Source organism: Cheilinus undulatus, linkage group 18 (assembly GCF_018320785.1).
Source record: "Cheilinus undulatus linkage group 18, ASM1832078v1, whole genome shotgun sequence".
Taxonomy (NCBI): Eukaryota; Metazoa; Chordata; class Actinopteri; order Labriformes; family Labridae; genus Cheilinus; species Cheilinus undulatus.
In genome coordinates, this window is record NC_054882.1 from 14,394,968 (window position 1) to 14,417,313 (window position 22,346).

Genomic DNA, 22,346 nt, shown 5'->3' on the forward strand with positions numbered 1-22,346 from the left:
TTACCACTGACACAGGTGCGCAGCAGATTAGCTAGCAGTTGCTTAGCAATTTAAGCTAGCGCTAGCCCAGGAGCGGGTATCACATGATAAAAAAAATAAACAGCTTTCAGCTTATAACTTACTTACATTTTGGTGAAACTTGTTTCACGGTCCTCTTCTTAAATATCCTCGCATTTGTCCTTATTTTCCTCTGTAGTAATCCTCCATATTTGGTATCAAGAAGCCTCCTCCACTAAGTTAGCATCATTATTGGTGAAATGAGCCGCAACAGTGTTTTTAACTGAACTGATATTTTTCAGAACTGTAGGTAAAGAGGTATCCTATATTATCAGTGCTTGACAGCAGAGAGAACTAAGATGTTCTAAGTCCCGCAAGCTGCAGGAGTTGAAGGTTATCGACGCCAAATTCACTGATACATCCTTCTTCTTCCTCTTCTTTTAGGCTTTTTATGGCAGTTGGAAACTAGCGTAGCAGGCGCCAACTGTTACGTCATCACGTCAATGATGAAATTATATCGCCTGGATTACATTACCAGGTGATAAATATACGATAAAATAAGCCTTTATTGGGAGAAGTTTGGTTATTCCAACAAAAGAGAGCAAAGTAATCACCAGTATATCACAAGGAGTAAAGGGAAAAAAGTTTCTAAAATACTTAAATGCAAGATGAAAAAATAATAGTGGTGATAGTGATATTCAGGCTACATGTTAACATATATACACCTGTGCAGGTGGAAGGACCAAGACCAGATTATAAGGAAAAAACATGCTAAATTTCCAATTAACATTACATATCTGAAAATAGTAATAATAATCTAAATAATTGAACATGCTGTTAAAGATTGGAAAAAATGCATACTTTGGAAATGTGACCATAATATCTTAAACTGTGGGATTATATACAAGTGTTCATAAACATAAACTTAGCAAAAAAAGGAAGCAATATACCGTTATACCATTGGAAAGCCTGTTTATTTCCCTTTTAAATGGTGCCACATTTTTAAGGAACATGCATTTGTGGGATGAGCAGCAGAGCTGAATATGTGGGTTGTGCCCATGTAAAATTTGCCATATTTTTTCTGCCAATGCAAAACACCTTTTGACTCTTGTTTGTTATTGTTTGGCGAACTGGATGATTAAAGTCTGAAGGAACTAGACATACCGGCAATTTAACAATATATTCATCTAATAATAGGAGCCCCTGTATCGTGTGGAACAACCATACACAGTTACAGCAGCCTGGAACCTCCTCCTCATGCTGGTCACCAGCCTGGTCACACACTTTTGTGGGATGGCATTTTTCAACCAGCATTTGTGTGGCTGTTGTTTAGTTTAGTTTAGTTAAGTTGTATCTAGACAGACACATACGAGCATATACACATACACATAGTATATAAGTACCCTCATGCAGGAAGCAGAAAAAGAACGGCAGTAGCCGTCTTGCACAGTGGGTGTAACAGTCTGCTGCTGAAGGAGCTCTATCTGTCCCTCTCAGTGCTCCCTCCTCCCCAGCAGGCCACTGCATTAAAGACAGCTGATGACACCACAGTAACATTAAATGTCTGTAGCAGAGTCCTGCTCTCTCCTAAGGACCTCAGTCTCCTCAGCAGGTGCTGACCACTTTGGCCTTTTTGTAGAGGATGATTGTTGACCTGTCCAGTTTATTGTTAAGGTATGTCTCCACCCTCTCAATGCCCAAACCCTAGGCAAACGTTGGCATTTGCCCGGGGCCTCATACTCCAAGAGGCCTCAAGATATAATTACTAAAGGCGTGTGTCAAAACAAGGTATGCATCCAAAATTACTTTGAAGGATAAGGAAGTGTATCTTAAATATAAATAAAGGGCTGGTAGTGAATAAAATATGGTCCAGATTTTGATTATCCCAAAAAGTCCCTGTGGAAGCCTGTGGCTACAACATCAAGGTCCAAGACCTTCATAAAGCCCAAGAATGTCTTCATTTTGAGCCCTTAAACTTAACTAGATCCCTGTAGACCTGCTGAAAGAATGTGTGGTAAAATGGCATGCAGTAAATACAGATTTATGATTTTTAGTAAAACAGTGCTTCCCAAATGTGGGCTGGGGCCCACCAGACGTCCCATTGGTGGGTCATTTACAATCACTAAAAATGGGATGGCCTTGTGGTTAAATCCAGCCCATGTACAGAGGCGGCCTGTGTTCAAATCAGGCCTGTGGTGTCTTTCCTGCATGTGTCTACCCCGCTTTCTCATCCCTGTTTCTGGCTCTATCCACTGTCCTTCTCTCTGAAATTATGAATATAACTTTACAGTAATTAAAAACTACATAAATAAATAAATAAATCACCTTTTAAATGATAAAATATTTGATTACATGTAATTATTCAAAGTTGCAGGATTAACAGAACAGCCAGAAGTTTTAACTCATTCCACCGTTGGTTATGTCTGATGTATACAACCGGTGTCACGGTTTAAATGGTGTTGGATTAACCAGTGACACTCTGTCAAACATTCTAATACTGCTCACTTCCTGATTTTAAGAAAGAATCAGTGTCTTTGGAGCTACTTTGGATTTTTTTTCTGAGCCACAAACTACGTTTAGATAAAAATAAGGAGAGAAAATGTAAGTGACTCTGCAGATGCCTGATTTAAACAAAATAAGTGGCTCATTAATTGAGCTTTTTGACCCAACAAACATTCTCAGAGTAATAATCACATATCTGAAAGCACAGCTTTCACACTGAAGTCCCCTGTTGATGAAACAAAACTATGAAAAATAAAAAGCAATTGTTTAAGATTCATGTTATGGTTGTAAAAGGGCTTTGGTGGGCTCCAGAAGATTTTTAGGTCTCAAGCTGGGCTGCGGCATTCTGAAGTTTGTAAAAGGCTGCAGTAGAAGAACAGATATTGCAAGAATAGTGACAGATTTTAATCTTAAAGTTATATCTGGAATAGAGACATGCTAAAATACTTACCTGTTGTCAGTTTGTTGTGATGCACTTGAAGAGAAATAGTGTTGGGTATTTGAGTATTTAGAGTCGAGTATGTCCCTTAGTTTTCTGACTTTTTACTACAAATTGCTTTAAGCTAAATGAGAAGGGCCCTGCTAAGGACTCAAATTTACCCAAACTGACCCGATTACAAACATAAATACAAAAGCATAAGACACCGAAAATCAATTCAACTTCTGATTTTATTAGCAGGGAGAGCAGAGCAGAAGAAGTATGTGGGTGGATTATACTTGGTAAAATTAAAAGAGCAATGATCCCTAAAATCATTGATAGAGATTTTGTTTTCTCAGGGGGATCTTTACAAGGCCAGAAACCAGAAACTGGTTTCACAAAGTCAGATGGACTGGAGCAAGGTTATAATAGTTTTAGATTGTTCATTAGTTTCTATTTTTATTTCGTTTTCACTTTCAGTGTTCGATTTCAGTTTTGTTTTTGTTAGTTTTGACTGCTGGTTTGTTAGTTTAGTTTTTATTTTGCAAAAATGCTTCATTTTAGTTTAGTTTTTATTAGTTTAGTGTTACTTTTAGTTTTTTATGGATAGATGTCGGGGCTGAGTGAGCATCACACATTTTTTAAAAACATATTAAAACAGGCTGCTCTTCACTTATCATTTTATGTTTGAATACAACTCCAAATATAACACTACCACTTAGTGAAGTCTTAACCAATCAGATCAGACAATTTTACACTCCCCAGACTTGGGTGTCAGTGCCAGTTAGTATGGTTGTGTCAAAGACAAAAACTGAGGCTATATTGTCTCCATTTATGTTGAATTTTAGTCAGTTTTGTAAGCACACTACACAGTTTTTGTTAGTTTTTTTTTTTTTTTTGTAAAGCTTAGTTTTTATTTAGTTTCAGTCAACTAAATTGATTTTTGAATGTTAGTTTTAGTTATTTAGTTAGTTTTAGTTAACTGTAACAACCTTGGATTGCAGACAGTCCCTTTCTTTCAGAACTTCACAACAGAAAAAGTCCCACTTTGCATCTTTAAAAATGACACACATCATGAAAATGTTGTACCCATTTCTTGTAAAACACACCAAGTATTTAAGCTGAACTCGATAGGGATTTCTGTGCCATTAGTCCAGAATCAGAATCAGGTTTTGTTGCCAAATACATTTCACATTCAAGGAATTTGACTTGGTGTTTGGTGCAAAACAGATCAAATGAAGAAGAATAAAAATATTAAGAGGCTTACTGAAAATAATAAGAGGCTTATACAAATATTAAGAGGCTAGACTTAAAGAGATCGTCATAGAAAAAATATAGTAACAAACAGAAGTATAAAATACAATATAAACATCAAAGGTGCAAAAAAAAGAGAAACTACACAGATGTGCAGATTTATTGGTGATTAGATTATAGTGCAATTTTCTAAATGAGTGTGACACACAGGGTGCAGTCATAAACAGTACAGATAACGTCCAGTGTGTTTTAATGTAGTGCATTAAGTCTGTTAAAACATACAATGTTTTTGTCCACTGATTCTGGTGTTCAGTGGGGGTCTACGGGGGGGAGGGCCGGAGTACTGTTCAGGATGCTGACAGCAGGAGGTAGGGGGTTTTGGTCCTGATGGACCTCAGCGTCCTGTCAGAGGGAAGGGCCTCAAAAATGCTGTGTCCAGGGTGAGAGGGGTCGGCCACAATTTTACCTGCATGCCCTCAGAATCCTGGAGGCTGTGAAGAGATGGAAGACTCATCATCCTCTCTGCAGAGCAGATGATATGCTGCAACCTGTTCCTGCTGCTTCAGGAAGTAGTTTCTTGATAAGGACGATGATGTTCAGCCCTGAGGAGTCACACATGGCTATGGGGACAGGAGCTGTGATCCTGAAATCTACAGCCATCTCCACTGTCTTTAGAGCGCTGAGAACCAGGTTATTGTGGCTGCACCAGGTCACCAGATGGTCTACCTCCCACCTGTAGGCAGACTCTGATAAGGGTCATATCATCTTCAAGCATTATGAATCAACAGAAAGATATAAAAGTCTTTAGATTGTGGAAAAAAGTTATGCTGAAAATATAATGCAAAATCCATAAATTAATCTACTATTCAGTCATTTGAATTACTGTAACCCATAAGCACGTGTCAATGCATCATTATAATGCTAGTTATGCGTCGTTACTTCAGTATGAAGCTAAAAATAAGGCTTTAATTTCAAACTCTTTAATAATGACTGAATTAGCAGAGAGGGGTACCCAGTTTTTGGATCAGTAATCTTCTATCATTTTCTATTTTTAAATACTAAGGCAGTTTTAAAGTGTATATCTAAATATTATGAACACCTGGCCCTCCTCAAACTACCTGAAACAAATTAGAAGTTATGAAATGTTCCTGGAAGCCAGGCCTTCAGAGATCCACATTCAACTGGGAAATCATGGAAGCCAGGAGTGTGGATAAGCACACGCAGGCAATTACAGCCCGTCTAAACACACATCACATCATCAACTCAAACCAGTGAAAATATACCCTCATCTCTAACCAAGCTCATTTGCCATCAGCCACAGCCAACTGCTGGTTTCACAGCCCCGAGCCTGCTGATTGGGCTGATCTCTCTGATTGAGCTTCATTTAAGAAACATGTGGGAATCAGGCCTGGAAGCTCACCAAGATTACACGCAGCCCGGTCATTTCGCTCTGCTCTATTACCACAATAAACATGGGCAATAACAAACGCCTGAGAAATAGTCGCTTTAGACCTCAGGGAGACAAAAATCACACCTCAGCAATGCTGGAGGAGCCTTTCTTATCTGAGCAACAGTTGAAACATGTCTCTTTCTCTCTCACACTAGTAGATGTGATTAGTCAAAACATGTTCGACAGTGATCGCCGCCGAGAATCACACAAATGTGCCTGACAAGTTGATCGGCTGCGTTAAAGCAGAGCAGCAGCAGGGCTCAGTGCTGACCACCAGCGGCAACAACGCGAGAAGCAACGTGAGGCACCGGGAGTGGTTGATCTGATGGTTGTCGGACATCTTAGTCTTCTTCAAAACGTATATGTTTGCAGCTTCTTTTTTTTTTTTTTTACTCTCTCTTGTTAGTTATTTTTCAACCTAGAATAAAAAGTCATTACCAATAAAAAGTTAAAATCACAAGTTATGGTTAAAATCTCCCTGCTTAGTCATTTATCTTTCTTATTTTTTGTTCTTTTGGAGGGAAAAATTACATTGACTGCAAGCACAAGCAGGGTTAAGAGGGATGATTGAAATTTTTCTAAAACTGAAGTTTCACTGGCAATAAAAGTTCATGCACTCAGATTATTTCATACAATATACTCCTGAGATCATGTACACAAGAGGACATTACATTTAGGCTTTTCTGCAACATAGAATCAAATTCTGCTATTAGATTTTTTTTTAATTCTTCCAGAATTCCATAAACATTTAAGTAACGCACAAAGAACGTTTTAGGAATTTGCAGTGGAACCATCAGAAATTTCCCAGAAATTTTTTGGTTGAATTGTTCCCACATTTTGGAGAGTTTGGTTCTTTTACAGATATTAGATTTGAATTTTGGTATATTGGATTTAATATATATTTTTTTGGTTCTGTTTTTGTTTTTTTGGGTTTTTTTTATGTGTGTGTGTGGGGTGTAATGTGATTGGAATTTTTAAAATTTACTAGGAATATAAAATTTTTATTGAGTCTTGGGGGGAACCCCCCCCCATTTATCCATTTGTGTATTTTTCGGATTTTGTTTTTATTGATTAATTACATTATTAATTTCTCACTTTCTTACTTTCTACTTTTATTTTTGAATGGAAATTTTCAGGATTTTTAATGGATTTTTTTTTTTTTAAGAAAATGTCACTGAAATGTTTGTGGGATATTCGAGGACAACCTGGGTTGCCAGTTTTTTAAGAGTTTGTCACAAACTCGTCTAGTGAAGTAGTGTTGAAACAGGTCCCTCAGGAGACGGGCTGTTCTGTGTTATCCAAAACAAAAGGGAGAAACTAAAATGCTACAGACAACAGCTGGGATCTCAGGAGAACGTGTAAACTTTTTTGATGCTGCCTTTTCTCTAACTTATACAAAGCCACATTGGTAAGTCGTGTTATTCTTTTAAATTTTTTATCTCTAGCCCTTGTGCTAAGTGCTTTTAGTGCTTTATTGATAAATATCATCAAGTGCATTTATTAACATTCAAATACTAAATTCAGAACCAACAACTTTCAGGGTCGTACCAGGCCTTGGGCTGCTGAGTAATCCAACCTTGCCTTTGGCAAAGATTTATATTTCTTAAGCTAATTATGCCAGATCTGCCCACCAGTCTCACTGCTAAGTAAATAGTATTGACAGCTGCTCAGTTAATGTAATGCAGAACAAATTCAAAGTTTTAAGCAGCATAAATTCAAAATTCAGACATTAATCCCAAATACCAAAAAAAAAAAAATGCCAATAAAGTGAAGCTGTGAAACTAGATGTTGCCAAGCACACAATCAGCCTTGAATGTGTAAAAAACAAATGACTAGCCTAACTGTGACAGGCTAAGATGGATATTCATGGTTCTTTGTGGATTTTTAGGCATGCATACTTCAGTTATTCAGTTCTCTAGTTATCCGTCTATCTAGCTATTTAGCTATCTAGTTTTCTTTCTATATACTTATTCAGCTGTCTTGTTTTCTTATCTAGTTATTCTATGTATTTATCCATTTATCTGGATATCCGTCTATCGAGTTATTCAGTTCTGTAGTTATCAGTCCATTCAGATATCTATCTATCTAGATATCCATCTATCTAGATATTTATCTATCTAGTTATCCATCTATCTAGATATTTATCTATCTAGATATTTATCTATCTAGTTATCCATCTATCTAGATATTTATCTATCTAGATATTTATCTATCTAGATATCCATCTATCTAGTTATTCCGTTCCCTAGTTGTCCGTCTGTGGCCTCTGGCTATTGGCTACCAGGATGACGCGGTCGTTACGTGTCAACCAATAAATTAAAGCGACTCTCCCTTTCACTTTGTTTTCAGGGAGAGAGAGGGAGCGAGCGAGGTTGAAAAGGTACGATTCGCGCTGCATCCTGGGTACATAACTCCATGGTGATGCAGTGAGCCTGTTGTGTGGACGAGAAACCAAAGTAAAGTAAACGGGGGAGGGTCTGCTACGGGGGGGGCTTTCAGCGAGTTACAATGCGTCTTTCACGGTGTTGAACAGTCTCGCAGAACGATGAGCCAACTTCGCCGGTCGTTTCTCAGCGGTATGAGCCACTCCTGAGCCCCGAAAACGAGTCGTTGTTGGCGGGGGAGAGCGAGAATGAAGAAGCCGAGCGCCGTGCTCCGTGTCGTCGGCTTGACTGGGAAATGGTAGCGTACTGCAGGAACCGCACTGGGAAGGAACATGGTCGAGAGGAGCAGCAAATTCTTGTTGATCGTCGTCGGATCCGTGTGTTTCATGCTGATTCTCTATCAGTACGTGGCTCCAGGGGTGATCAATTTCGGCTCCCCGCACGGTTATTTCACGGAGGAAGACGAGGGGGACATCTTCCCCACTCCGGACCCCCACTACGTTAAGAAATACTACTTCCCTGTCAGGGACCTGGAAAGGACGATAGATTTCCAAATCAAAGGCGAGGACGTGATTGTGTTTTTGCACATCCAGAAGACCGGGGGGACTACCTTCGGAAGGCACCTGGTCCAGAATGTCCGTCTGGAGGTCCCGTGCGACTGCAGACCGGGCCAGAAGAAGTGTACCTGCTACCGGCCGAACCGCAAGGAGACCTGGCTCTTCTCCCGGTTCTCCACCGGCTGGAGCTGCGGCTTGCACGCCGACTGGACCGAGCTCACCAACTGTGTGCCGGGGGTCCTCAACAAGAAGGAGAACAAGCAGAAAAACCAGAGGTAAAACTGGGACGCGTTTGCTTTATAGACACTAATTAACCTGAATCCCTTAGTAAGAGGTTTACATTCTAACCTGGAGCCCCAAATCCAGACTCTGTCGTTTCTCTGTGGCTCTTTTAGGGGCTCCATCAGTCTAACTTTTACACACGATTGCTGTGGTGATTTAAGACCAGGATTACAGCAGAGAACAGTTTTAAAAACGTGGCAAAAAAACTTCCAAAACGACCCAAGATAACACTGCTGCCTTACATTTAAGCAATCCTGCCACTCTTGATCAAACCAGAGCTTTTAAGATGAATCAATTAGAACATTTTCCCTCCTACTTCTAAGACATCTTTGTCTGGTTTACCAAACAGCCATTAATGCAGCATTCCTCCTGAGAGCCAATTATATAAGCCTAATGTAATGGTCAATTTAAAGGCAATTTTTGCACAAAATATTACATAAATGAGGAGTTTTTTTGCTCTAATGAGTAGCACAGGCATGTCAGCAATGCTTTAACACAACAGAAGGAAACATAACCACATTAACCGTTACACCACAGACACATTGAGGTTCCCACAGGAATATTAATGGTCATAATTTGGTTGACGTGCTGTCTTAAATCAAAGGATTTCCTCCTTAATGGGTGGAGCAGCATTGTGGCAAAAGATAAAAGCAAGGATTGTGTGCATTTTTCTAAAACAGTTAGTTTAGAAGAGGCGCTGAGAGACTAATGTTGATAGACATTTCAACAGTGCACTGTCAGCGATGCCACAGGAGTTCAACAGTGCCTCAGACAATTGTTGATAGGAGCTGAGATCAGGGTTGCCCTCCCTCGGAATCGCACGCAGAGATTGGGCTGGATTTCTTTCAGTGCAACATCTCCACTCAGCAATAATCCCTCACATTGACTGCGAGGTATCCAGACACGACCTGCATCCTTATTAAGTTATAACCCATTTCTCTTGCGTGCCTCCCCATTGTTGTTTTGCAGCATATTGCATCTTTCACACAGACATATTGACGGCTGTATTAGCTTCCATTTCACTGCACCCCTGTGGTTCAAGGGTGCTTGCTGAATGGGTTATGTGTCTTTGTATTGCTCAATGTTTTATTTTGACTTTGGGTGATCAATAGGACAAAGGGAGGTTTGAAATCAAATCGGGTTTTTCAGGCTGCTTCCCATGCCTTCTCCGAGAGAGGGGGATCAGAGCTGCAGGCTGGGCTGGGCAGGGCAGGGCTGTGTAGGGGGGAAAAGAAGGGGGGACCCTGCGGGGGTTTGGCTCCGCTCTAATCCGGGTGATTATTACCGCTGGGACACACACGCATACACACACACTAGCACTGGTATTTGCTGCTGGCGTCAGTCCTGACTCCCGTGGTTTCCCCCTGGTCAGAGGTGATAACGTGTCCGGGCCGTGTTTTTTTGCATGGTGAGCCGAGATACCACAGTGGATGCAGGATAAACGGGCTTTCATCACTTTGTGAGCAAAGGCAGGCAGGGTTTGTGTGCACCTGAAGAGGCCAGGACGTCTCCCCCCTGGTGTAATCGAGTATCCTATCAGTCCTGACAGGAGAAACAAGGCACCTTAAGCGTAATAGCACCCTGAAGAAAAACAATGCTGCTCCATATTACACAGTTCAGACAGGGATGAATCGCTGCAGTGAGAAACTCTTCTGTTGCTCCCTCTCTCTCTCTCTGTTATGTGGTTCAGTCTGTGCACCTTCAAATCCTTGCGCCCTTCAATGTTTGTCTTTCTCATCTCACTGTGGTAACGCTTGTTTAGGGGCATTAGTCCTGAGGGCAGTAGCAGTGTGGCGAAGAGGCTGGAGAAAGTGTGAAAAAGATCATCTGTGTTTACAGACCAGTGGTGACGGTGAAGGATTTTCTTGGCGCGGCGTCTCCCACATCTTTTAGGTCAGCTGTGTGTGCATTGTCACTGTGGTGGAGGTAAACAGTCTGCAGCTCCAGCTAGAGGTCTGACACTTTTTACGTCTTTTTCTGCCTGACATGCCACATACCTGCCCACTCTGCGGAGGAAGCGATTGGGAGCTGCGTTATTAACTTGGAACAGAGAAGAAGAAACGGTGTGTATCGAGAAATCTTTGACTCCATAACGAAGCAGCAGAAGCAGAGCTTGTGTTGAGATCGTGCGTCTCTCTCTGCAGCTGTGTTCTCATCCAGCTGTCAAGTGGATTTTACACAAACGTTTCAAATGCTGCAAAAATAAAATGTGCACTAGAACCATTTCCATCAGCTGTGTTTGAGTACATAAATACACTCCTGAATAGAGATGTCAAATGTTGATGCTTTTGCAAACACCAGATGTTTTCAAATCTCTGTTTTTCTTAAAGATTCATTGTGCACAAAAGTACCAAAACTTTTGAAAAACATCCAAACTTTAGTACATTTTTCTGGTGAAATTCTGGTAACAGCTGTACCAGTGATGTAGACATGCAAAGCTTTAAGATGTGAAAGAGGAAGATTTTTGCCGAAGTGTCTTGTTGTGTGACTTAATCCTTTGATTTGAATACAAAAACTAAACCACATGTTCTCGTTCTTTAGAGCTGCAGCCAAAATTGTTGTCATTATTGGTTGTTTGTGCAAAAGAAATGTCTGAAAATGCACGCTTTGAAAGTCCTGCCCTCAGCTAAGATGTGCATGAGCACAAAAAAATCCAGATTTATCAAACATTTGCACGCCAATCCTAGGCACTTTAGTAGGTAATCAGTTGTCCACTTGTGTGCAGGCTCCTGCACACTAGGGGACGAATGCATTCAGAAACACCTCCAATAAAAACATATATGGCACCAGAACTCCACTTTAAAAACCATGTGCATGCCTGAAGTAATAGGAATAAAAGAAAAAAAAGGAGCATTACAGAAACCAAAACTTCAGCAGGATTGGGTTGATGAAAATACTGAATAACTGATTTGTTTGTTTACTTTTTTGAGTAGTTATTAACAAAATATTTGCTCAAAAATCTGTTAGTTTGGAGGAAAAAAAACTGTTGGAAAATCATGAAGAAGAGGCTCCATATTAAGCTCAGTGCACACAAATGGACGCACACACAAAACACATCACAACGCATAAGCAGGAAGTATTTACAGCTTCCTGTATTTCAAGCAGTTTAAGCAGCATGCAGCCTGTGGAGAACTTTTCACCAGATCTTTTTATAAAGCAAGAAAAGCTATTGCAATACATTTTACACAGCTGTGTTATAAAGATGTGGGCATCAATCAGGTGACGTTTCCTTTTCCTTTTCCTTTTCAAACTCGGCTAACTTACTTTTTTTTTTTTTTAATGGTACTCAGAACATACTAGACTAGTACATGATGATGGCAGTGATAACCTCAGTTTATAAAAACACAACTAACATGGAAAAACTCTTAAGCACATATCTATGCATATGCACTGTTGTTAATGAGGGCCTTGGTGACTTAGCTTTTTTTTCATCAGTCATTTTAAATTCTCACATACACTCCAGAAAATGCCCTGGACTTTGCACATGTAAACACAAATGACCCTGGCTCTGACTTTTTCAAGGCTATTTCCCACCAGGAAATTTCAGCATGTAGGAGTGGATGTTAGATGTAGATGTAACTGAGGGATGTTAGATATTTATTTATTCATGATTGGAATCAGTGCAGGAACTTAGCAGAGTTTTATGATAAACTCATAAACTAAACAATGGCAGAAGTTTGTCAGAAGAGGTTGCACAACGAGTGGATTTATAGGAGACATGATAAGAGAGTTTCTTGTGTCAGTCAGCAGGAGAGGAAGAGAGAGGCAGAGAGAGCAAACTTAATTGATCTCTTATGGCACCAAGCTCCAAAATTAGATATCTTGAGAGTTAATTTACTCATGTGATGATGCACAGACAGGGTTTATGCTTGGCCAACATTTTGACTACCTTGATCATATTTATCATACCAACACCGACCTGATGTGCAGAGAGGGAGCAGAGGAGAGAGAAAGAAGAATAACGCTCAAAGTGAGGCATCCCAGCGTCATCCAAACATACATGGCCTACATGCTGTGTGTATAGGAAGCAAGATAATTAAGTTTTTAAGCCAAGATTTGCTGATATTAATGTGTCAATGGTGTTGTGCATCCTAGCCACCTGTATGATTGCCATGCAGGTATAGTGGCATGTTCTATACCATTAATTTCTGATACTGTAAATGCATCCAGTTATGTAGTACTGATGCAAAGGTAAGAGACCGTCATCCTAACATCCAACTATGCTGTCATTTCTGCATTGTTCTTTTACATGATGTCCAGGAAATTCACAGCAACTGAGCAAGAGGGGGTGATAGCATTAACATCCTGACTAGATCAGTGGTTGACACCCTTTTTCCTTAAGGCCCCCCTATCTGTGTCTAATAAATGCTATAACCCACACGCAAGAAAAATATGCCAAAAATCAACATAAATTTTAATTGTTTCTATAAAAAACACCGAACAGAAATAAATGTACATGTTATTCTTAGTTCCTGGTTTGAATACTGATTGGACAGGGCCTTTCTGTTTGGAGTTTGCATATTCTACCTGTGCATGTGCAGGTTCTTCCAGTACATGCTTGATGGGTTAACTAGAGACTCTACATTGACCACAGGTGTGAGTGTAACCATGCCAGGTTGTTTGTCTCTCTATATGTCAGCCCTTCGATTGACTGCCAGCCAGTCCAGGGCATACCCTGTCTTTCAGCCAGTGGCGACTGGGGCGGATCTATGACCCTAAAACTGGTGTGGCATTGGAATTTGTACAACTATGCTTGATAACAACCATAACACATATACTAAAGATACTTTTACATGTGATTTCACAGGTATTTTTGGTACTGTAATATTGTTTTAAAACTTGTAATATCACATTCTATCAAAAAATTGGATTTCTGGTATTTTTTTTATTATTTGGTGTATGAGTGAGAAATACCGGGTATACAAAGTTTTGAATTTGCTACAGCAGATTGCTTTAATCAACAATGTTGAATAAGGTTAATACTGCTGAAATGTGCAAAGAGAAAAACAGAATTTTGGGTTATTTTTGTATAAATCGTTGTCCCCAAATGATGCAGCAAGGCATGTCTAGGTGTGCACAACAACCATGCATTATTACAACTAGGGGTGCACAATATTGTCGGTCTGGTATCAGCAGATATCAAATTTTCTGCTGATATTTCCAGCCGATGTTTTGCCTGTGTATTTCAGCATATAGCAACTGTGTATTTTGTCCATATACTAATATATTAGTGGAGTTTTAGGCTGGGCCAACACACATATGTCAGTTGAGGTATTTTCCACTGTTTATCCTCATTCTCTAAACTTCAAAGTGTTTTTAAGGACTAGAGTTTGCTTCCTTGTGTGTCCAAAGAAAAACCGTATTAAGCATATTTATCGACAAAATACATTACCGTTTGTTCCTAATTGCTACAACTAAACATCCAGTAAAGATGGCATGTTAAAGAGGCAATTTTGGATGGATATAAGCATTGCTGTGCCTTGAAATTTTGTCATGAGCTTAGAGAAAAAAAATTGTTGAAACCCACTGGTGTAGATAATCAATTTATCAATCAAGTGTTTTAGGATGACTTTAATTTACATGTGCAATTATAGTGTTGATAACCTCAGATTAGACATAGCCTCCTCCTAACTCCAACCCACCCTGGTGTAGTCGCAAATATCATAGTATTTGTTGCTTTATTTTTAGGGCTGGGCCATTGATCGCAGATTAGATTAAATCGCAATATGGCCTGCTGCAATTTACAAATCACAGAAGTTGCAATATTTCTTAAACTTGAAATATGTCAAAATAGCAGTTTAACACATTCAGTTTTTTTGCAGCAGCTTCACAAGCTTAACCTCCTCCACCCCAGCCACCTCCTTTATAGCTTAAACCTTGTTGCATCCTCATACTCAGCTTCATGCTACCATGGATTAATTGAGTCTGAAATAATTTCATTTTTTTAATACACATTGTCATTTATGTGTCCATCCATTTGGAGGTTTCTAACAGTGTTCCCTGGAAAGTCAAAACATGCTGCTTGACTAACCCAGGTAGCGTCTTTAGAGCAGAGCCTTCTCTGCCAAATAAAAATGTACGCTATATCCATTTTGCAATGAAATGGTAAAATGTATGACAAGTGTTCCTGACTGAATGTAGGTTATTATATTGATTTATTGCTTGAATTTGTTGATAAATGCATTAGTTGAGTAATCTAATAATAATCACTTATTAAATCACGATCGCAGCATTGGGAAAAAAAATTACCATTACATTATTTTTGCAAATCGTTCAGCCCTACTTTATTGACCATTTCCTTCCTCTTTTTTACCTCATGTCCTGCCTCCTGAGACCCCTCTTTTGACTCTTGTCCTGTCCGAGAAACTCTCCCGCTGTGAGGTCTGTATGTGAACCGACAACTCAAGAAGATTGAAGATTGGTTTGGCATTGAGTTTGATCTCTGACTACAAACATGATAGAAGCCCATAGAGGAGACAGCCAGTGTAACATTTACATGAGTCACGTTATAAAGAAACAGTTGAACTGTCTTATATCGACACTGTAACCTTTCCCAGGCCTGTTGTCATGGCCGGGTATCCTTCGATTCTACAGATGGTTCTACATCAAAGCGTCGTACAAAGAAATAAATGCGTCAACTTCAAGAGAGCATAAAAACTTAGCGGAGATGTTCAGGAAATTGGATTGAACATGGTGCTTTTTCATATTCACTATATCATAAATTGCATAAGGAGTAAAAAAGTGCTACAATGGATTAGGCTTAGTTTGGTGTGGTGACAAATGTGTCAGCTTTAGAGGAATGAGCGTTAAGCAGCAGAGAGAGAGAGAGAGGGAGCTGCAGAGAGATGAATGGTTGGTGGTTTGGAGAGACAGGTCGTGCTTTGATCGGTGATGAGATGAGATGGAGATGAACAGTGGCATTGTGGGAGAAAGAGAACTCAGCAGAGCACCACTCAGAGTGGATTTGTCATTTTGCACTTTTATATCAGTTTTAATGCTCCTCACTTCTCTCGGGGGGCCCACACAAATACAAACACACAGGTAGAAATACACACACTAATGAGTGTGTGGGGGAGAGAATGCCAGGCCTTAGATATGGAGCGTCTAATTGGTTAAGGAGGTTCCTATCACTTTACCCAAATTGGAGGAACACTTTCAGACGGGGGATACCATCTGTCCTGTGCATGTGTGTCTCTCCGACGTGAGCATGAGCGTGTCTGCTTTTAATCCTGGTAGTGTGCCATGGAGCGTCTTAGCAAGCAAAGTGATGGGGCTAATTTTACTGCCTCTATCTCAGCCCTCTCAAATCACCGCCTGCTTTTTCTCTCCATCTCTTTTCTCTCCCGCCTCCTCTCCATCCCCTCTGCTCGCCTCTCAAACACTCTCCCTCCCATCCTTCCCTCCCTTTTTTCGCTCCATGATGGTGTCACTCTCTAATCAAACAGCAGGCCAGCTTTCCGCTTGGTGGCTTTATGGCCGGGGGGCTCTCTCTCTCTCCCTCTATCTCCCTCCTTCACTTTTCTCTCCCGCCTCCTCTCTCTCCATCTCTGCCCCCTCGTCTTCCTTTCTCTCCTTTGCCATCTTTCTCTCCCTCTCCCTCCGAGCGTGACTACCGCATTAGAGGAAATGTCTTTTCATGGAAGATTTGCTGCAATTTCCAAAATGGCTGCTTTGCCTAATGGACAACTGCCTTGGTTCTAATGAATGATTACATGTGTGGGTATTGCAGGGGAGGGATGGAGGTAGGACGGTGGGGGGTAAGGAGAGAGGGCCAGAGGAGGAGATGGAGGTGATGGAGAGGAATATGAGGAAAGGCTGTCATGACACCAAAATTTAAACTTTGATATGATACAGGTAAAATGTTGATTCTTGATACCTGTTTCAGCATCAGGGAAAAATAAGTCCTAAAAAAGGATAATTTTGTCTTTTTTTAATTAACAACCTACAGTGCCGGTACAAGAGAAGTAACATACACACCACTTTAGTAGTAGATTGACATGGACCTAATCTTACAAGCTTTCTCATTTTATAATGAGGATAATTGATTTTTCTAGGGCTGTCAAGATTAATCACATTAATCATGGGTAATTAAGGTCTACAATTAGTGCACTATTTTTTTGAAATCATGATAAATCACATGATATATCATCCCTTTCAATACACTTCATGGACAGCACAGAGGACAAGTCAAAAATCATCTTCCTTTTCAATCCATAACAAGCTCCTTTTTCAGTGGTCAGGTTCACGTTAAATCTTCCTGTAAAAGCAGGTCTCTGTCCAGTTACCTTTACCCTTAATTACCATATACAACAACTGCGCCGTGATCCGCCTGCAAAGCGCACTGTGGAGCAAATTGCTTCTACAGCTGCAACAGTGAATCGATGAAGTCAACAGAAATTCTCCAGGTGCCCATGGTTGTGCTTTGTTTGGCAGCAATCCAGACACTACTGAAGTGGGAGGTCGCTCATCCTCAGTCAGAGTAAAATCACAGAGTGCAGCTAGTGTATGTGGAAAATATAAATTAGTTTAAAGCCTGATTTATGCTTCTGCATTGCGCCAACGGCGTAGCTACGCATAGCCCTCTGTGTCGACCTGGACCCCTACGCCGTAGCCTGACGCGCACCTCCAAAAAATCCTAACTATGTGATGTGGCGATGCGGACCGCAAGGGCTGTGATTGGTCCACTCAAAACATCATTTCTTCATCCAGGTCCCTCAGTGGGCGAACCAGTGTGGTAAATTCGTTTAGTGGTCATACAGACCACCTCCGTAAATGTCTTCCGTGTTGCCTGTGCTTCAACATTTGCAACAAAAAAAATCTGTTCGTCAATATCGATGAGCTCCAACTCCAAACACACACGCTCCACCTTGGTCGCCATTGTTTACTGTGACCGGAAGATAAACAAGGATTCGGATGTGACCCCTCTGAAATCACACACACACAGCCACACCCCCCTAGCGGCATGGCGTTGAATTGCAGAGCGACGTGTTCCCTCAACGCAGAACTTCACAGTCAACGATGTAACTACGCCGTTGACGTGACACAGAAGCATAAATCAGGCTTAAGACAGTAGAAAAATCCAAAATGCGAGAAAAAACTGTTTACGGATGCAAAATGGTGGAATTTTAAGCCTAAAACACACCAGCATCAATAAGATGGCCCCGTTATTTTCTGTGACTGAACCCACAAAGTCAGCAGCCAGATGCCTGTGGACGCACCACACTGTAGCACTTTAGGACACTGCTCTATTCCTGATGCCGCCATAAACGGCTGACAAAGTGTTTCCCCTGTTTTGTCCATCTCAGCTGCCATGGGAGCAGCTCTGTTTGAGAGCACAGAAAACAGAAAATTTAGTGCCATCTTCAAGGTTCAAGTTGTAGAACAAACAGGAGGCCTAGGCTGCTGGTGAAATGCCACTGCTCCCATCCTTTTTCAACCTACCCGTGAGGCAGGGAGGTGATCCCCAAGTGGGCTTTTGGCTCTGGTAACAAGCACCCAGGCCAGCAGGGGCCAGTGGGGAGTTTAACCATTCATGTGCTGTCGGTGTGTGTTGGGGACGGCAATTTAGGATTAATTGTGTTCAGCTAGAAAAAGTCTGGGATTAATCACAGTTAGAATTTTAATCTTTGGACTACAAATTTTTCTGTTGAAGTGAACTGTGCTGATAGAGCAAACGCACCAAGATCCATCCAAACAGAATCAAATAGAACAGAGTGAAAGTATTGTAATGTTAATCAGATAGAGTGCTGTTGCTCAAGCACAGATGTCAGAGCGTGAATCATGATTAAACTCACTACAAGTGGTGAGATCATGAAACACCAGCTAAATAGCAGTAGTCTGCTCCTGAGGCAAAACCAACACAAAGGCTGTCGTAGCTTGACCCAAGAGGATGTTTAAAGTCAGAAAAAAGTAAAACAGTTTGTCACCTAGTTTATCATGAGGGACATTAATGATAAATTATTAATATTTCTAGGGATCAAGGTGTCTGTCCTTCAGATATTTGGTCAGAGTACCAGTGCTCCTTCTCTTTGGTTTAACTTTTTGGAGGCACCTTTGGCACAATGACCTTTTCAAATCTGTCCTGTTTCCCTCCTCATATGCAAAATTTGCCTCAGAACCCTCCTGTTACCATCAGAGTCTGACTTGTCGTGTTTCATCAGCTTTCTTCTTGTTGACAAGTGTTTCTTGTTGGGTTCCCTAAGTTTAAAAGTCTGATTGTATATCTGTTTTTTAAAGCTTCAATTGGAAATTAAAAGGGATTGTATCATTTTAGAAAATATCGAAGTATTCTCTTTTTTTTATGACCTTAATGTGAGGAAGAGGATGAGAGGAGAGGAAGGCTGTCAGAGTGATTGAAGAGATAAAAGATAGAGGGCTGAAAACATTTAGTTTCATTGCTGGGGAGGGGGCTAGTCAATTAGCACGGTTGTCAAGCACTGGGTTCTACTTTGCTTTCAATGGGTCTGTTTCAGATTCACAGCACAAATCACTGCACTCTGAGATGGCTGTGTGTGTGTGGTGTGAGAGTGGATGCGTGTGCATGTGGTCGCCCAGCGTGGTGCCATCAGCCGGCCCAGTCAGCCAGTACAATCCAGAATCCAGATGAACTCCAGGAAGCGGCAGAGGCAGCCCCGGCTGATTGGCATATAGAACTAATGTGTGTGTGTATTAGTGTGTGCATGCGCTCATGTGTAGCCTGGCAGGTTGGTGTTAATCCAATCAGATTAGGCAGGTTTAAGCGCTGGCGGCCGGGCGCTCCAAAGCCGGTTATGTCCGCTCATCCTGCGGCTGCAAATGTTCCAGCGTTCCCAACAAACATTCCCACATCCCTGCAGCCGGTTATTCCCTGCCCGCTTACTGGGCTCAAATCGCCTTCCAGGGTGGGACTAGCCCCGCTTGTCTTGGTGAAAACTGGGATTACCAGTGGTGACTTAACACCCGGCTGTGGCTGATTGATGCTAATTTAAAAGTGTGAGGAGTGGGCAAACACACAGACGCATTAAAGTGAAGTCAGTGGTGAGAAATGAGGAAACATGGAGTTTTCTAAACGGATAAATGCTCACATTTAGAGCCACTACTGTTATAGATCTATGACCTATTAAGTCAATGGCAAATGTTATCAGCTTTAAGTGTTGTCTCATTTAAATATACCAAACATATGGTTGTTGGAAGCCTTTGACTATCATTATAAAGAGGCCAATTTTAACCGTTGAGTGTGATATCAGTCAACAGAAGCAGTCACAGGCTGATTTTCCCTCAGACTCTTCAAAGAAAACAGTCTTTTCAACCTCTCATAAAACATTGAATATTCAAAAAAAAAAAAAACAACGCTTTATGCAATTTAAATTTGCAATGCTTCCATCACATGCTGTTTTATTTAAACAGTTTGAGGAGTTAAACATGCTAGGATTTTCAGCGTCTTTCCAGTGGCTCTACTCATGATTTTTTTTTTATCGGAATCACATGTGGGATTCATTTCCAAAGGTCAACAACCAGAAAATTATTAATAATCAAACCAAATTGTACATAATTTGGTTTTTCTATGCCACTGAGGCATGATAGATACTGCCATGGTTTTGCTTGTGGTTAAAGTTGGGGCCATGGTTGTCAAGATATCAGATTTTTAAAGTTAAATATGGGTCTGGTAAAAATCAAACAAAGGGAACTCTGTTTGCTGCCTAGGCAACAAAAACAGTCCTAAGACAGTGGGTGGTCTTTTCTTTACAATGGCATGTATGAAGGCAAACTCATGCACAACTGCACAAAAATACTTTCAACATTTTTGTACTGAAAATTCATGGTATATTTTTATTAAGAGACCAGATTCTCTCTCTTTTTTTGTGGTATCTTAGGCTACGAGTACCACCAGTGTGGCTTTCAATATAAGAATAAAGCCCATTTCACAATGTGTGTGTGAGACGCATGTCTTGGATGTGGCAAGGCTGGATTTTTGTTTGGTTTGCATGTTAACAAGTCACATCTGATTAGCATGTCTCGGAGAATCTAGAGAATAGAGGGCTCGCCTATATTTCCGTGTAGGAAGTATGCTCACATAGGCTGAACCAGTGTTAAGTCTTGGTCTTTTGATTACATGTCTTTTAGTTTTTGTCACATTTTAGTCATTTCTACCCTTTTTAGTTGTAGTCGACAAAAACTCAGAAACAATTTAGTCTAGTTTTAGTCCATAAAAAGTTCTCACATTTTAGTCTTAACTTTTAGTCCAAGCATTTTTTCTCTTACCTGAATCCGGTACCAAGTCATGGAAGTGTGTTCTATGCACTCTGCCTAACCTGGGGTCCCTGCTTTCTACTGCTGTGAGGCAGAAGAAATACAGATGCATTGTTTTTTGAAAGATTTACCTACAGTGGAGAAATATCATGGATTTTGAATGTCTGACAAAAACTGAAAAACATTTTAGTCCAGTTTTAGTCATGTTGATGAAAACTTCATGTCAGTTTTAGTCATCGCAGATCTATCTTTGGCTAGTCTTAGTCGAGATTTGTCATGGAGAAAGGCGGTCGACGAACATTTTTAATCACAGTTTTAGTCAACAAGACTATCACTGGGTTGAACTTGTTTGCTGTCTGTTTCTTGACAAACCTTGATGAAGGCCATGACCTTAAATGCTTAAAAGTTGTTGTGTAAACTTCTATGAGTGGAGTTTCCTGTTTCCACACTGGTGCCTCAGGAATGATAAACACAGTCCGAGTACATTTCCAGTTTGTGCTTTTCAAAGTAAAAGTCCAGTTTTGCTTTACTGTGGAGAAACTCCCTTTATTTGTACAGAATGCACAGTTCAACTATACACTGAATCAAGTCACCTGTAGGGAGGTTTATTGGGTGAAAAACTGGGGAAGAATGACAGCGCTGTGACAGCAGGGAGATGTGGCCAACACACAACACAGACACACCTGGTGTCAAAGTCTGCTGGTGCATGGTGAAGCGGACACGTGTGGATCTTTCCAGTCTGAACGGCTAAAGGTTAATGTCTTAATTCTCCGAGCATTAATATTTAAAAACTTCAAACTAGATCAGCAGAAAAACATTAAGTACAAAATAACTTATGGTGGAAAGTCACTGACTGGGTGTACCGTTACCCTGAGGTAGTCATGCCTGCGTGGGACCATTGTTCTCATAGGTGATTTTTTAGCGTGGGTCACCTGGGGGGGATTTGGATGGCGTCTTGGAGCTCCTCGTTGATGGTCTGCTGTCTATGGCAACCCATTTAGTGATTGCATTAGTCAGCCTAGATGTTGGCATTTTGTTGACAAATCCAGGTCTGCTGCAGTCCACCAGTATAGCTTGACGTCCCCCCGTGTTGTTGGTAGTGCTTGTAAGCATCATCTTTGGTTTTATCTAAGCTTTTTAAAAAGAAATGTGCTGTTCAGCAGACTTGGGTCTGTCTCCTTACTCATCACTGCTGATTCACCTTTCATCTCTTCATCCCAGGGACATTAACATTCGTGCTGGAGAACTACCGGAGGAAGTTGTGGCCAAACTTG

The 22,346-nt window shown here is 40.7% G+C and overlaps 1 protein-coding gene and 1 long non-coding RNA gene across 2 annotated transcripts in view; one reads left to right on the forward strand and one right to left on the reverse strand.

The window, feature by feature from the left end:
• Positions 1–426, reverse strand: part of LOC121526533 — a 91,210-nt gene extending 90,784 nt beyond the window's left edge. The window contains exon 1 of the long non-coding RNA XR_005993320.1: positions 127–426. This is a non-coding gene — a long non-coding RNA (uncharacterized LOC121526533). The remainder of the gene's footprint in view (positions 1–126) is intronic.
• Positions 427–8,047: 7,621 nt separating this feature from the next.
• hs6st1a (heparan sulfate 6-O-sulfotransferase 1a) overlaps positions 8,048–22,346 on the forward strand; it is a 99,651-nt gene continuing 85,352 nt past the window's right edge. Inside the window, exon 1 of the mRNA XM_041812341.1 lies at positions 8,048–8,837. Within this exon, the coding sequence (XP_041668275.1) occupies positions 8,338–8,837 (500 nt within the window). The 5' untranslated portion in view covers positions 8,048–8,337. The remainder of the gene's footprint in view (positions 8,838–22,346) is intronic.